The sequence below is a fragment of the Danio rerio genome, chromosome 3 (assembly GCF_052040795.2).
Source record: "Danio rerio strain M-AB ecotype USA chromosome 3, GRCz13ab, whole genome shotgun sequence".
Taxonomy (NCBI): domain Eukaryota; kingdom Metazoa; phylum Chordata; class Actinopteri; order Cypriniformes; family Danionidae; genus Danio; species Danio rerio.
In genome coordinates, this window is record NC_141023.1 from 349804 (window position 1) to 363840 (window position 14037).

At 43.1% G+C, this 14037-nt stretch overlaps 2 protein-coding genes across 2 annotated transcripts; one reads left to right on the forward strand and one right to left on the reverse strand.

The window, feature by feature from the left end:
- Nucleotides 1-487: 487 nt before the first annotated feature.
- smdt1a (single-pass membrane protein with aspartate-rich tail 1a) lies at nt 488-3385 on the forward strand. The gene is made up of 3 exons (XM_087243880.1): nt 488-719; nt 2717-2860; nt 3264-3385. The coding sequence occupies exons 1-2, from the start codon at nt 588-590 to the stop codon at nt 2852-2854; spliced, it is 270 nt and encodes an 89-aa protein (XP_087100006.1). The 5' UTR covers nt 488-587; the 3' UTR covers nt 2855-2860; nt 3264-3385.
- Nucleotides 3386-4217: 832 nt separating this feature from the next.
- Nucleotides 4218-13211, reverse strand: ndufa6 (NADH:ubiquinone oxidoreductase subunit A6). Its single transcript, NM_200968.1, is given in 3 exon segments — nt 4218-4407; nt 10407-10522; nt 13062-13211. Coding segments are annotated over 3 exon segments (387 nt in total). The 5' UTR covers nt 13201-13211; the 3' UTR covers nt 4218-4275.
- Nucleotides 13212-14037: the final 826 nt, after the last annotated feature.

Below are 14037 nucleotides of genomic sequence, written 5' to 3' on the forward strand. Positions count from 1 at the left end.
TGATCTCTCATGGTGATTCTACAGTTGCTATGGTAACAACACTATTAATTGATCAGCTGTGTTGATTGTAGTTGCTATGGTAACTTTACAACACACGACAGCTTACTGTAGCAACAAACTAAAATATCCTACAGTATTACAGGTATCGCTATAGTTAATACTAGTTTGATATATCGTTCACATGCTATACTATAAAGAGCAGAAGCGGTCGCGATCATGAATACAGTGAGTGGTTTACTACTAAATGAAAATGAAACATTAATAAAGCTATTTTGAGAGCACAGCCAGCAAAATAAACCTCAATTAAAGAGGAAATGCGCGCTTTCTGTCACGTGACCGTTAACCTACATCACCCAACATGTCGGTGTTCTGATTATTCTGAGATATTAACTCTACAGTCGGGAGAATATACAGTAAAATACAACACTGTTTATAGTAGTGTACATTCAGTCACACTTTCTCTCTCACACACGCGCCGGTATCATCTGTCAGTGTGTGGAGCTCTCTCCCTCTCCGCGCGCACACACACCTCTCGCTCTCTGTCTCTCTGTCACACACACACCTCTATATCGCTCTCTCCGTCGGTCATGGCGGCGGTGTCGGTTGTCCGTCGGTTCGTGTGCCGGTCGGTGTGTTCTCCTCAGCTCGGGCTTCAGCAGCTGCAACACCGGACCGCAGTGAACACAGCCACCGGCGCCATTCTGGCCAAACCGAAGAAAGTGCGTGAGTAACACGATCAGCCACACACACACACACACTGATCAGGTCATACAGAATTACAAACATGTATTGATTATAGAATCAGTGATTATTAAATAAAATAGATGAATATAGAGCGAATGAATGTGGAAATGCGGATAATCTGACAGCTGTGTGTGTGTGTCAGTGAACACACTTCACCTGTCAATCAGCGTTCGTGCCTGTGTGTGTGTGTGTGTGTCACGGTCTACCATATGATGTTTATTATTGATGTCGTGTAGATCATACTAACGACAGGCTCACACTAATAACCCATAATAATGCTGAAAATGAGAGGTATAGATGGTGAAAGTGTACATAGATCAGATCTGTTGGTGTATTTTTCTTTCCCGCGCTTCTCTTCGCGCCTAATTTAAAAATCAACGATCATTTCGGACTGAATCAGTTCTTCGATGATCAGTCTCCTTTACTGAATAATCAAAACATAATTGATTTCAGACGATTTGAGAAAATATCACATTGAAGGGAGAAGTTTGATTCAAGCAGGATATTACATTTAGTCCGTAAATGCTGGTAAAATCTCCAGACAGTGTTGTTTGTGTGGAAAAATATCAGGGTTCTCAGTGAAGAATCAATAATATATCATATTTATTTAATCATCTTGATGGTGCTTAAATAATTTTAGCGGACCAGTGGACGATAACTATATTAGCCTCCACACCAGCGGACAAGAACTATAACGATAACTATATTAGCCTCTACACCAGCGAACGATAACTATAACGATAACTATATTAGCCTCTACACCAGCGAACGATAACTATAACGATAACTATATTAGCCTCTACACCAGCGAACGATAACTATAACGATAACTATATTAACCTCTACACCAGCGGACGATAACTATAACGATAACTATATTAGCCTCTACACCAGCGGACGATAACTATAACGATAACTATATTAGCCTCTACACCAGCGGACGATAACTATAACGATAACTATATTAACCCTTACACCAGCAGACGATAACTATAACTATATTAGCCTCTACACCAGCGAACGATAACTATATTAGCCTCTACACCAGCAGACGATAACTATAACGATAACTATATTAGCCTCTACACCAGCGGGCGATAACTATAACGATAACTATATTAGCCTCTACACCAGCGGACAATAACTATAACGATAACTATATTAGCGTCTACACCAGCGGGCGATAACTATAACGATAACTATATTCGCGTCTACACCAGCGGGCGATAACTATAACGATAACTATATTAGCCTCTACACCAGCGGGCGATAACTATAACGATAACTATATTAGCCTCTACACCAGCGGACGATAACTATAACGATAACTATATTAGCCTGTACACCAGCGGGCGTTAACTATAACGATAACTATATTAGCCTCTACACCAGTGGACGATAACTATAACGATAACTATATTAGCCTCTACACCAGTGGACGATAACTATAACGATAACTATATTAGCCTCTACACCAGCAGACGATAACTATATTAGCCTCTACACCAGTGGACGATAACTATAACGATAACTATATTAGCCTCTACACCAGCAGACGATAACTATATTAGCCTCTACACCAGCGGACGATAACTATAACTGTATTAGCCTCTACACCAGCGGACGATAACTATAACGATAACTATATTAGCCTCTACACCAGCAGACGATAACTATAACTGTATTAGCCTCTACACCAGCAGACGATAACTATAACTGTATTAGCCTCTACACCAGCGGGCGATAACTAAAGGTTCTGTTGGAGATTCTGAAGCACTAAGACATATAATAGCGGTATTGTATTGTTATAAACAGTATTCGGCTCATAATAATAATAGTAATAACGATGTTCGTGTGATATTCACCTGTAAGCTGAAGTCAGGCCAGCGTTCAGTCTCTTACTGCAGGGTTAGGTCTGAAACATAAAATATTAACTCACACTCAATCAACGTGTGTGTGTGTGTGTGTTCAGACGGCGTTCGGTCTGCTGCGCATCATGACGGTGGTGGCCCCGTTCCTGTACGTCGGCACTCTGATCAGCAAGAACTTCGCCGCTCTGCTGGAGGAGCACGATATATTCGTGCCAGAGGATGATGATGACGACGACTGACCTCAGGTGTGTGTGTGTGTCTTTAGTCTCATTTCTAGTCCAAATATGTGAAAATTCTTAAATCGAGAAGCATTTTCCAGACAGGGAATAAACTAACAATGTCAAAATGAAGTGATTTTCTTTATTTACCGAAAACATGATTATTCTGCTTAGTTTAAGAGTACTGGCCTTTTTAAGGGGGGAAAACACTGAATTTTGGTTTATTATTTACTTAATTATGTTCACTTGTGTGAAAATGCATGTCAATTGAGGAATATTTCAATATTTAAACTAGACATGAGACAAAAACCAGTGCTGCGTCTGAAGGTAAAGGGGTCCGACCCGGTATTAGTGAGGTGTACCTAATAAAGTGGCCAGCAAGAGAATACGTGTGTTCTGTCAGACTCATCTCTCGGTTTGTCCTCCACAGGTGCTCCAGGTCTTCTCTCTTCACCTGTATGCAGATGCAGGAACGCCTCAGACTGTGTGTGTGTGTGTGTGTGTGAGAATGTTGATCACTCTTCTATAATAAAGATAATATATATATATGAACAGTCAGACGCTCCGGCCTCGTCTCAAACAGTGCACACGGTTATATGCTCAGCAGATGCACAATGGTGAACACTGAGTGCTTCATCTGTCATCAAACACTCGGACGTGCAGATGGGGCAGGTGTTTATATAGTGTGCATCACTCATGTAAACATCCAATACTCATTATCATCCCACACACACACACACACACACACACACACACACACACACACACACACACACACACACACACCTGAGAGAGAGAGAGATGTTCCGACACCGAGTGAACCAGCCAGCCGCAGCAGTCAGGTGTGTTTCAGATAAATGTGGAGCATGCAGGAGAGCCAACCACAGCTCACAATGATTGACAGGTCTGCGTGATTAGGCCCCTCCCCTTCCTCCATCTGCACCATCCCCTCTTCAGTACAGTAAAGCACAAACCCACACAGGTGATGTGTTCAGGAGGATCTGCACTGCTTCATCATCTCACTGCTGTTATACCCTCAGGAGAAAGGCTGCGTCCCGAATCACACAGCAGCACTACACAGAACACACACACAGAACACACACACACACACTCACACAGGCATGAGAGCTGCTCTAGTGTGTACGCTGGAAACCTGAAGTGCACATTCATTCACGCTGAACACCAGCAGATCAGGACTACAAACTCAATGTGTTGAAAACTACAAACATGGCGGATGCTAGAGTGATGCTGGAGGGCTGAAGACTGGGCCACAGGGCATTCAGACAGTATTAATACGCATAACTGATATTTACTGCATACTGAAGTGTGTGTGTGTGTGTGTGTTTCATCGAGCAGTGTAATGACAGACACTGAGAGACTCAGAGCTTCAGCATGAGTGTATTTACAGTCCAGAAGCAGAATCACAACACACACATCAGGGGTCAGGGGTTGTGTCCATGGTAGAATTTGGAGAGGAAGTCAGCGGGACGCGGCGCTTCGGTCTCCTGGAAGTAGCGCATGACGTGTGTCCTCTGCTTCCACACCTGGATGGTCTCCTGCAGCTCCATCTTACCCTGAACACACACACAAACACACACACACACACACACAGTTAATGTAGCAATACAAACACACACACACACACAGTTAATGTAACAATACAAACACACACACACACACTCAAACACAAACACACACACACACACACACACACACACACACACACACACACACACAGTTAATGTAGCAATACAAACACACACACACACACTCAAACACAAACACACACACACACACACAGTTAATGTAGCAATACAAACACACACACACACACACTCAAACACAAACACACACACACACACACAGTTAATGTAGCAATACAAACACACACACACACACACTCAAACACAAACACACACACACACACACAGTTAATGTAGCAATACAAACACACACACACACTCAAACACAAACACACACACACACACACACACAGTTAATGTAGCAATACAAACACACACACACACACACTCAAACACAAACACACACACACACACACAGTTAATGTAGCAATACAAACACACACACACACACACACACACACACTCAAACACAAACACACACACACACACACAGTTAATGTAGCAATACAAACACACACACACACTCAAACACAAACACACACACACACACACACACACACACACACAGTTAATGTAGCAATACAAACACACACACACACTCAAACACAAACACACACACACACACACAGTTAATGTAGCAATACACACACAAACACACACAGTTAATATAGCAATACACACACACAAACAGTTAATGTAGCAATACACACACACACACACACAGAGTTAATGTAGCAATATACACACACACACACACACAAAGACACACACACACACACACAGTTAATGTGGCAATACACACACAAACACACAGAGTTAATGTAGCAATACACACACACACAGAGTTAATGTAGCAATACACACACACACACACACACACACACACACACACACACACACACACACACACAGTTAATGTAGCAATACACACACACACACACACACACACACACACACACACACACACACAGTTAATGTAGCAATACACACACACACACACACACACACACACACACACACACACACACACACACACACACACACTTAATGTAGCAATACACAAACAAACACACACAGTTAATGTAGCAATACACACACACACAGATATGTAGCAACACACACACACACACACAGTTAAAGGGCCATGAAAGCCCCTCGTTTCAGCAGGGTGTTTTCACACCTCTACTTCGGAAAAAGTCAGAAAAGTGGGCGTGTCCAGCTCTGTTTAGGGGGGAGTGTCGGAGGAACTAAAGTGGGATGGTGTGGGAGTGTCTATTTGGGCATGCGCGAGTTTCAGTCAAAATACACACACGAGAAAGTGATGGTGTTTAACCTACATGGACATCTGTAGTCGAATTATTTGCCAGATTATTAAATGTTGGACTTTAACTGCAGTTTGGCTCTTTCATTCAGGGAATTCATTCATGTCCCTCGCGACAAACGTGATATTTGATTCGAGGAACTGCTCTAAGCGTGTATTTTTCATGCAATGTTTGATACCGCACGGCGAATGAGAGAAAAAAAAAACTCCGCATTTCCCGGAAACTTAGATGCACTCGGCAGGAGCGTCAGAAAGCCGCGTGTGTTATTCCGGTCACAAAATGCGGTGCTAACAAGTTTGCACTCAGTGCAATAGTTAACTTAATTCGATACGAACAAACTGAATAAACAAAGAGCACTGGTCGCTCACTTACCAAATCTGTAGAGACAGGACAATCACCAGCAACTAGAGCCGCGTCTTTATGAAGAGAAGACTACAAGCAAATCCGGATCTCAGCGTTTGCAGATGAGAACAGCTCTCAGGTAAACAATAATCCTCCTTAGACACGTAAGTTATTGTTGTCGAGCGTCGCGTACACTGTTAATCCACACGTGACTCCAGCTGAGCTCTCACAGAGAGAAAATGAAAACGAAACTTCACTGCAGCAAACTATAAAAGCAACACTGCACGCTTGTTTTGCCAACACAACGTGGCGTCTCTGGTGTAAACAGTGACACTAATGAATATTAATGAAGTTGCAGAATAGAGCGCGCTGATTGGTTTGAACCAAGTCTTACTCATGCATTAATGCAGCACACTGTAAGACGTAATAAGACACACTCTGGCACAGACGTCCAGTCTGCACGCTGGAATACACGCTATTATCTCATGACCATGACGCAGCTTCAAAAATTCGTTTCAAACAAGAAGTACGAATTTGCTTGAAATAACGCAAAAACAACCAATTTACGCTTTTTAGTGAAATATAGGTGTCCTAATAGTGTTTATAGCAGTGTGGGACACATATACCACTGTCAACAGCTCAACACATGTGCTCTGGTGTTTCGTGACCCTTTAATGTAGCAATACACACACAGTTAATGTAGCAATACGCACACAAACACACACACACACAGTTAATGTAGCAACACACACACACACACACACACACAAAGACACACACACACAGTTAATGTAGCAATACACACACACACACAATAAATGTAGCAATACACACACACACACACACACACACAAAGACACACACACACAGTTAATGTAGCAACACACACACACACAAAGACACACACACACAGTTAATGTAGCAACACACACATACACACACAGTTAATGTAGCAATACACACACAGTTAATGTAGCAACACACACACACACACACACACACACAGACAAAGACACACACACACAGTTAATGTAGCAATACACACACACACAGTAAATGTAGCAATACACACACACACAGATAATGGAGTTTAACACACACACGCACACACAGACACACTCACTCACACACACATAAATAATGCCGCAACATACGTGCACACACACACACAAAGAGAGAGAGAGATAATGCACACACACACACACACACCATCTTAGCTGCACATTACTCCAGGATAACAGAGAGGGGTGGGACAATAGGGTGTGGCATGGGGGCGTGGCTAAGTTGAGAAGCACTCAACACTATTAAACACACTATGTGTGTGTGTGTGTGTGTGTGTGTGTGTGTCCTGCACTCAATAATGTGTTTAAAAGAAGCAGCAGCAGAAGCACCCTCAGGTTCTGAGAGGGATGCAGCGTCAGCAGCGGAGGGAAATCAGCGTAACACATCACTGACCACACAGAGCAACACAACCAGTGAGCAGCAACTCAATGCTGTCCTGCACTACTGTCAGCTGCAGCGCTCCACAACACTGCGCTGTCTCCATCCAATAATGCGAATCAAATGTTTGTGCAAAAGTGGATTATCAGATAACAGACGTGTGAATAAAGCAGCGTTTCCATCCAACGAGTCAAACAGAACACCATCACCTCCTGATTATCTGGAGCCAGGTATCAGCAAGACGCTGCTTCAGTCTGTTCTGTAATGAATCATCGACGTTCACCTCAGAGGAGCATGCTGACACGGTGAACGCGCGCTGGTGTTTGAAGGCGTGAGACGCTCTGGAGGTCACTAATGATATAGTAACACGAACACTGAGACGGTTCAGGTGTTTCAGAATGAGTAAATCAACATGTCAGGTGTTCTGCAGTGTGCCCAGCCGGCTGGATTATCCATTCACACACACTCTCATCATCACATCATCTCTTATACAGTCCGCCAGTCCTACACCACCCAACCCGCTCCGAGCTGGGATCAAACCGGCAACCTTCCACACGGGAGTCAGTTGCTCTAAAGAAAAGGCTAAAGACCATGACCTCTGTAGTCTGTCGCTAGATCACCTTTAGAGTGAAGTTACCTGCACAGCACTCACTAGCTGGCCTCCGGTACACATGCAGGAATCAGAGACTCCTCAGTGATGCGCTTGTGTTTTAATGCCTGTTTCAAAAGTGATGTGCACCATGACGTTTCCATCCACCTGTTTGTATGCGCATCTCCAACATGAGCATTAAAACAGGTGTGTGGAAACGGAAGGGTAAAGGCTCGTACACACCGGGACGCTTTTCGTTTGATTTCATCGTCAGCATTTTACGAGATGTTCTTCAGTGTTCAAACGCGAGCGCTTTCCACTGACGTCAAGCTGAAGAGTATGCTACATCACTCTTCTGACGTTAGATGGCGCTGCACAACATTCAGCTTCCGACACCCGCTTATAACACAGAAGAAGAGGAGGAGAGGAAGTTCACACGCTTGCTGTTAGAGTTACTGCTGACTCGATCAAGCATGGATGGTTGAAGCAGCAGCTCCAGCTCTAGTGACGAGGACATGATGATTGTTCAGCAGTGTTATTAGCAGCTGCACGCTCATATCTCCTCTGGGCGTCTTCTTCAGTGTGCGCTCGCATTGACAGTTCTGCGCTTGAGCGCCTCCAACTGCTGTTTACGGTAACTTCAGCAGCTCCGTGCACGTGAACAGAAGTGCTGATCTGATTGGTGGAGAAGATTTTGACGCGGTGCGTCAACACAAAAAAACGAGCATGAGGCGTTTCTTTCAACATGACGCCTGCCGTTTTGCGCGTTGGTGTGTATTTAGTCACGAGGCGTTAAACCTCAACGGAAAACGCAAACAAAAACCGTCTCAGTGTGCACGAGCCTTAAAACAACAAACACAGCTTCATCTGTAAAAACAGGGCAGCAGACCCACAGAAACTCTGAGTTCAGAGAATAAACCTGCTCCTGAACACTGTGTGTGTGTGTTAGACACTGGAGGATCTCCTCAGCTGTGTGTGTGTGTGTGTGTGTGTGTGTGTGTGTGTGTGTGTGTTAGACACTGGAGGATCTCCTCATTTAGACTCTACTGTGAGGAGTGAGAGAGACCGAGAGGTTGCTGCTTAGTGAAAACACACACACCAGTGCTCCCTTTCTCACACACACACACACACACACACACACACACACACAGACTTTATCACACATACACTCTCTCACACACACACAAACATGTTTGCTTTCTCTTTCTTTCTCTCTCTCTCTCACACACACACACACACACACACACACACACACACACAGGCACTTGCTCGAACAAACACACACACACAAATAGATACTTAAAACACTTTCACCACACACACACACAGACTTTATCACGCATACACTCTCACGCACACACAAACATGTTTGCTTTCTCTCCCTTTTTCTCACACACACACACACACACAGACTTTATCATGCATACACTCTCTCTCACACACACACACACACACACACACACACACACACACACACAAACATGTTTGCTTGCTTTCTCTCACACACACACACACACACACACACACACACACACACACACACACACATACACACAGACTTTATCACGCATACACTCTCTCTCACACACACACACACACACACACACACACACAAACATGTTTGCTTTCTCTCCCTTTTTCTCACACACACACACACACACACAGACTTTATCATGCATACACTCTCTCTCACACACACACACACACACACACAAACATGTTTGCTTGCTTTCTCTCACACACACACACACACAAACATGTTTGCTTTCTCTCCCTTTTTCTCACACACACACACACACACACACACACACACACACACACACACACACAGACTTTATCATGCATACACTCTCACACACACACACACACTCACACACACACACACACACAAACATGTTTGCTTGCTTTCTCTCTCACACACACACACACACACACACACACAAACACACACACACACACACACACACAGACTTTATCATGCATACACTCTCACACACACACACACACTCACACACACACACACACACAAACATGTTCGCTTTCTCTCTCACACACACACACATACACACACAGGCACTTGCTCGAACAAACACACACACACAAATAGATACTTAAAACACTTTCACCACACACACACACACACACACACACACACACACACACACACACACACACAAACATGCTTTCCATATCTCTCTCTCACACACACACACACACACACACACACACACACACACCTTGATGACGAGCATGTCGATCACTCGAGGGTCCGTCACGTGTCTGTTCCTGTCGAACATTTCTCTAACCTTCTCCCGACACTGCTGTGTGCCGATGTCCAGCTGGTACGCATGCACTGAGAGACACACACACACATGATCAGGGTTATCTCACCAACACAGATTTGTGAGCTCTTCTGAAGCGAACACACACACACACACACACACACACACACACACACACACACACACGTGTCAGAGGACAGATCAGCTGTTATTCTGAATAAGAGAGGTAGAGCTGCTGTTGCGCTCACACACACACTCATACTGATTAATGCTGCACTGAGTATCGAGTGTGTGATGGCCTGACGCCTAGACCCACACGGAATCAGCGCGCGCAGAATTCTGCAGATTTTCAGCCCATTATTAATTCTGTTGATTTACTTGAGTAAATGTGTAAATCTGAATGTATTCATCATCAGCTCTGTTCAACACTGACTGAGAACACTGCTGCTGTACTGTGACACAGCCACCGGCTCAGCATATGAGTGACTAGGGGTGTAACGATACACTCAGCTCACGATACAATGTGTATCACGATATAATGTTCACCATTCGATATGCATCACCATATTTAGAATAAAAATGTAAAATTAATCTGAAATGCAAATATGGTCCTGTATCGCCTCCCCGAAGGGCACATTTGATATAGATGGTGTGCTGGATGCGACGAGTCCCCTTCAGGATGCTGCGTGCTTTGCTGTAGCAGTGGGCTTTGAACAACTCCTATAATCGTGTCTCATCATAAGAGGAGGGAATGTATTGAAAAGTAAATAAGTAAACAATGTGAGGAAGTCTCTGAATGGTTTTATCCTTACATTTGTGTAAAACTGAATTTGTTTTATTTGGTTCAGCTGTGAAATTAAGAACATGTGTCGGGGCAAAGATAAAAGCAGGGGATGAGATAATTACTCCAGAACAGGTAGTGAAGTATTTAGGATGCATTGTAGATCGTAATTTGACAGGTGAATAGATGGCTGATATAGTCCATTCAAAGATTTGTTCTAGAATTAAGGTTTTAGCAAGACAGGCAGAGCTCCTAGCCACACTTTGACTATCCTGCAGCTTTTTGGTACAGCGGTAGCTCTAAACACATGAAAAATGAATTGCAGACGGCCCAAATTAAGTTGTGTAGAATTATTATGAAAGTTCCTCCACTGACACATGTAAATAATGAACATTATAGTCAAAGTCAATTTTTAAAAGTTGAGAAGAGGGTAACGTTTTTAAAATTAGTGATGGTTTATAGATTTTAAAGAAAACGGTCCCAACATATATTCTTAATTATTATGTTTTAGTCAGCGAGGTGCACAGTCATTCTACAAGAGCACACAGCAGGCAGATTTACCCACACAGATTTAACAGGGAATCAGCTAGAAACTCTGTGTGTGTGCGAGCTCTGCTGCTGAGTGTTTCGCCCAGCATTTTTAAAGAGATTCAGATTGAGAGTGTTTTTAGAAGGGAAATTAGAAACTGGTTGTTTTACAGTTGACGTTTTTTGTTGTGCTGAGCTGATGATGTTTGCACTCCATTTATGATTTGCTCGTTCATTTTTTAAGATTATCGAGGAGCACAATGTAAATAAGTCTGTGGCTTTTCTGTGCATTTCATCCTCCACAGTTTTTATAATATTTATGAATTATTCTAACTAGACTTGTTTGTATATTTTTGGTAAAACTGTCAAATAAAATCAATCAATCACTCTAAGGAGGGAAGAATGCAGCCGATGATCGTATGCGCTGTGTTCATAACCCTTTGGAGAGCAGCTTTTTCCTGGGCAGAGCACACTGGGATGCAGTAGGACAGCACCCTTTCTGGTAGGTCAAGAAGACCTATTATAATATGTAAAACGCAGTATCTCTGACCATTTTCTTAATAATTTGAGTTATGAATTACATGCTACTTGGTATCATGATACTTTAAGCTGTTATAGTATCGTGAGCTGAATTAATGGTATCGAGACAACCCTAACGCAGACTGTCTAACAGAGGAGAGGACATTTCACTGACACATTATATGACTATTATTATACAAACAAACATATATACATGTTTAAAGCAGACATAAAATGAACATTATACAGATATTAACTGATTAAGTTTGCTTTACATTCAGACTTTCTCCTTAATAATATAGTTTCACATAAAGTATTTGCTAATTATAAACAGTGAGCTGGTATCATTAGGGCTGGTGGTGGTCTATACTCCTGCGTCAGGTGACCCACGGCGCCCTCAGCAGCTGATGACAGACACGGTTAAACAGAGCTGAAGCTGTGTTGAAGTCATACTTACATGCTAATTCAGACTGAACAGTCAGAGTACCACAGTAAACAGCATGAGGAGCTGTTTGAATGTTAAACAAATGAAGGAGTCCGGGAATATTAATCTAACTTTACCTCAGTGATAAACTGCTAACTTTATTTCGTGTCGTTAATTAACATAGCACATCTTAACAATACAGAAGCAGTGTTTATACTCATGTTTATAACTGTTAATAACTGATCATTAGCGTGGTTTTGATCGCCTCAGCTGTTATGTTAAACCGCGGTGGAGGTAAACAGGCTCCAGGCTGACCTTGACGCGCGCGCAGAGTCTGTGTGTGTATGTGTTCCAGTACCTGTGTTCGGTGCCTCTCGGTACCAGGCCCGGTAGAGCTCTCGAACTCTCCGCTTGGCCTCGTTCAGGTCGCGGCTGAAAAGCGGTTTCACCACTTTAGCGGCGGCGGAGCCTGTGCGGGTCGCTGCGCTCGACGCCATCTTGCTCCTCTGCGGCTGCACTGCGCATGCGCGATCGGATGCTCTCAAAACCCAGAGGAGCGTAACTGCGCATGTCCACTGGAAGAAATTATCAAAACAGAGGAAGAAAAAACACTCAAATATCCTGATCCTGCGATTAAAACATGGTCCCAGCCACTGTACGAGCTCGAGCTGAAGAACAGGCGGTGTGTGTTACTCACCTGATCATAACTACTGCTTCAATATTCTCACAAACACCCCACTGTTGAATACAGTAAACTTCATTTATAGTGATGATCACATCCAAAATAAACATCTGTAATCCATAATATGCGTACTGTGCATATTTACTTTACAAAATAAATGCACGTGTATATATTTCTGAGGAAAAATAAATATATACATCACACAATGCAGGCTATATATGTGTATAATGTATATATACTGCTCTTTAGGGTGATCACATGTGTTTCTGCTCTGCTTAATAGCATTATAATAAGATATATGTGTTGAGAAATTGTTCTATCTCTTCTTGAAAGTCAAGTTTACACACAATAAGATTATTCTGCCTCTGGAAAGCTCAGATGATGATGTCAGGGGTTTGGAGGTTTCTGATTGGCTAATTGACAACATTTGAGTTAATGTGAGGCACAACTGTAGAATAGTGTTGAACACACTGCTTCCCTGTGTGACAACATGAGAAAATCAACAAGCCAGAATCAACAACAACGCCAGATTACCATTAGCTGAATGACACTGGGGAAAGACTGATGTGTGGAGACATGTGCTGTGCTCTGATGGAGCTGAGATTGAACTGTTTGGTCATAATGAGCAGTGTTACATCTGGAGGACAAAGGG

Coding starts and splice junctions, on each gene's coding strand:
- smdt1a (XM_087243880.1), top strand. CDS start 588: ATGGCGGCGGTGTCGGTTGTCCGTCGGTTCGTGTGCCGGTCGGTGTGT. Junction 720..2,716: donor TTCTGGCCAAACCGAAGAAA/GTGCGTGAGTAA, acceptor GTGTGTGTTCAG/ACGGCGTTCGGTCTGCTGCG.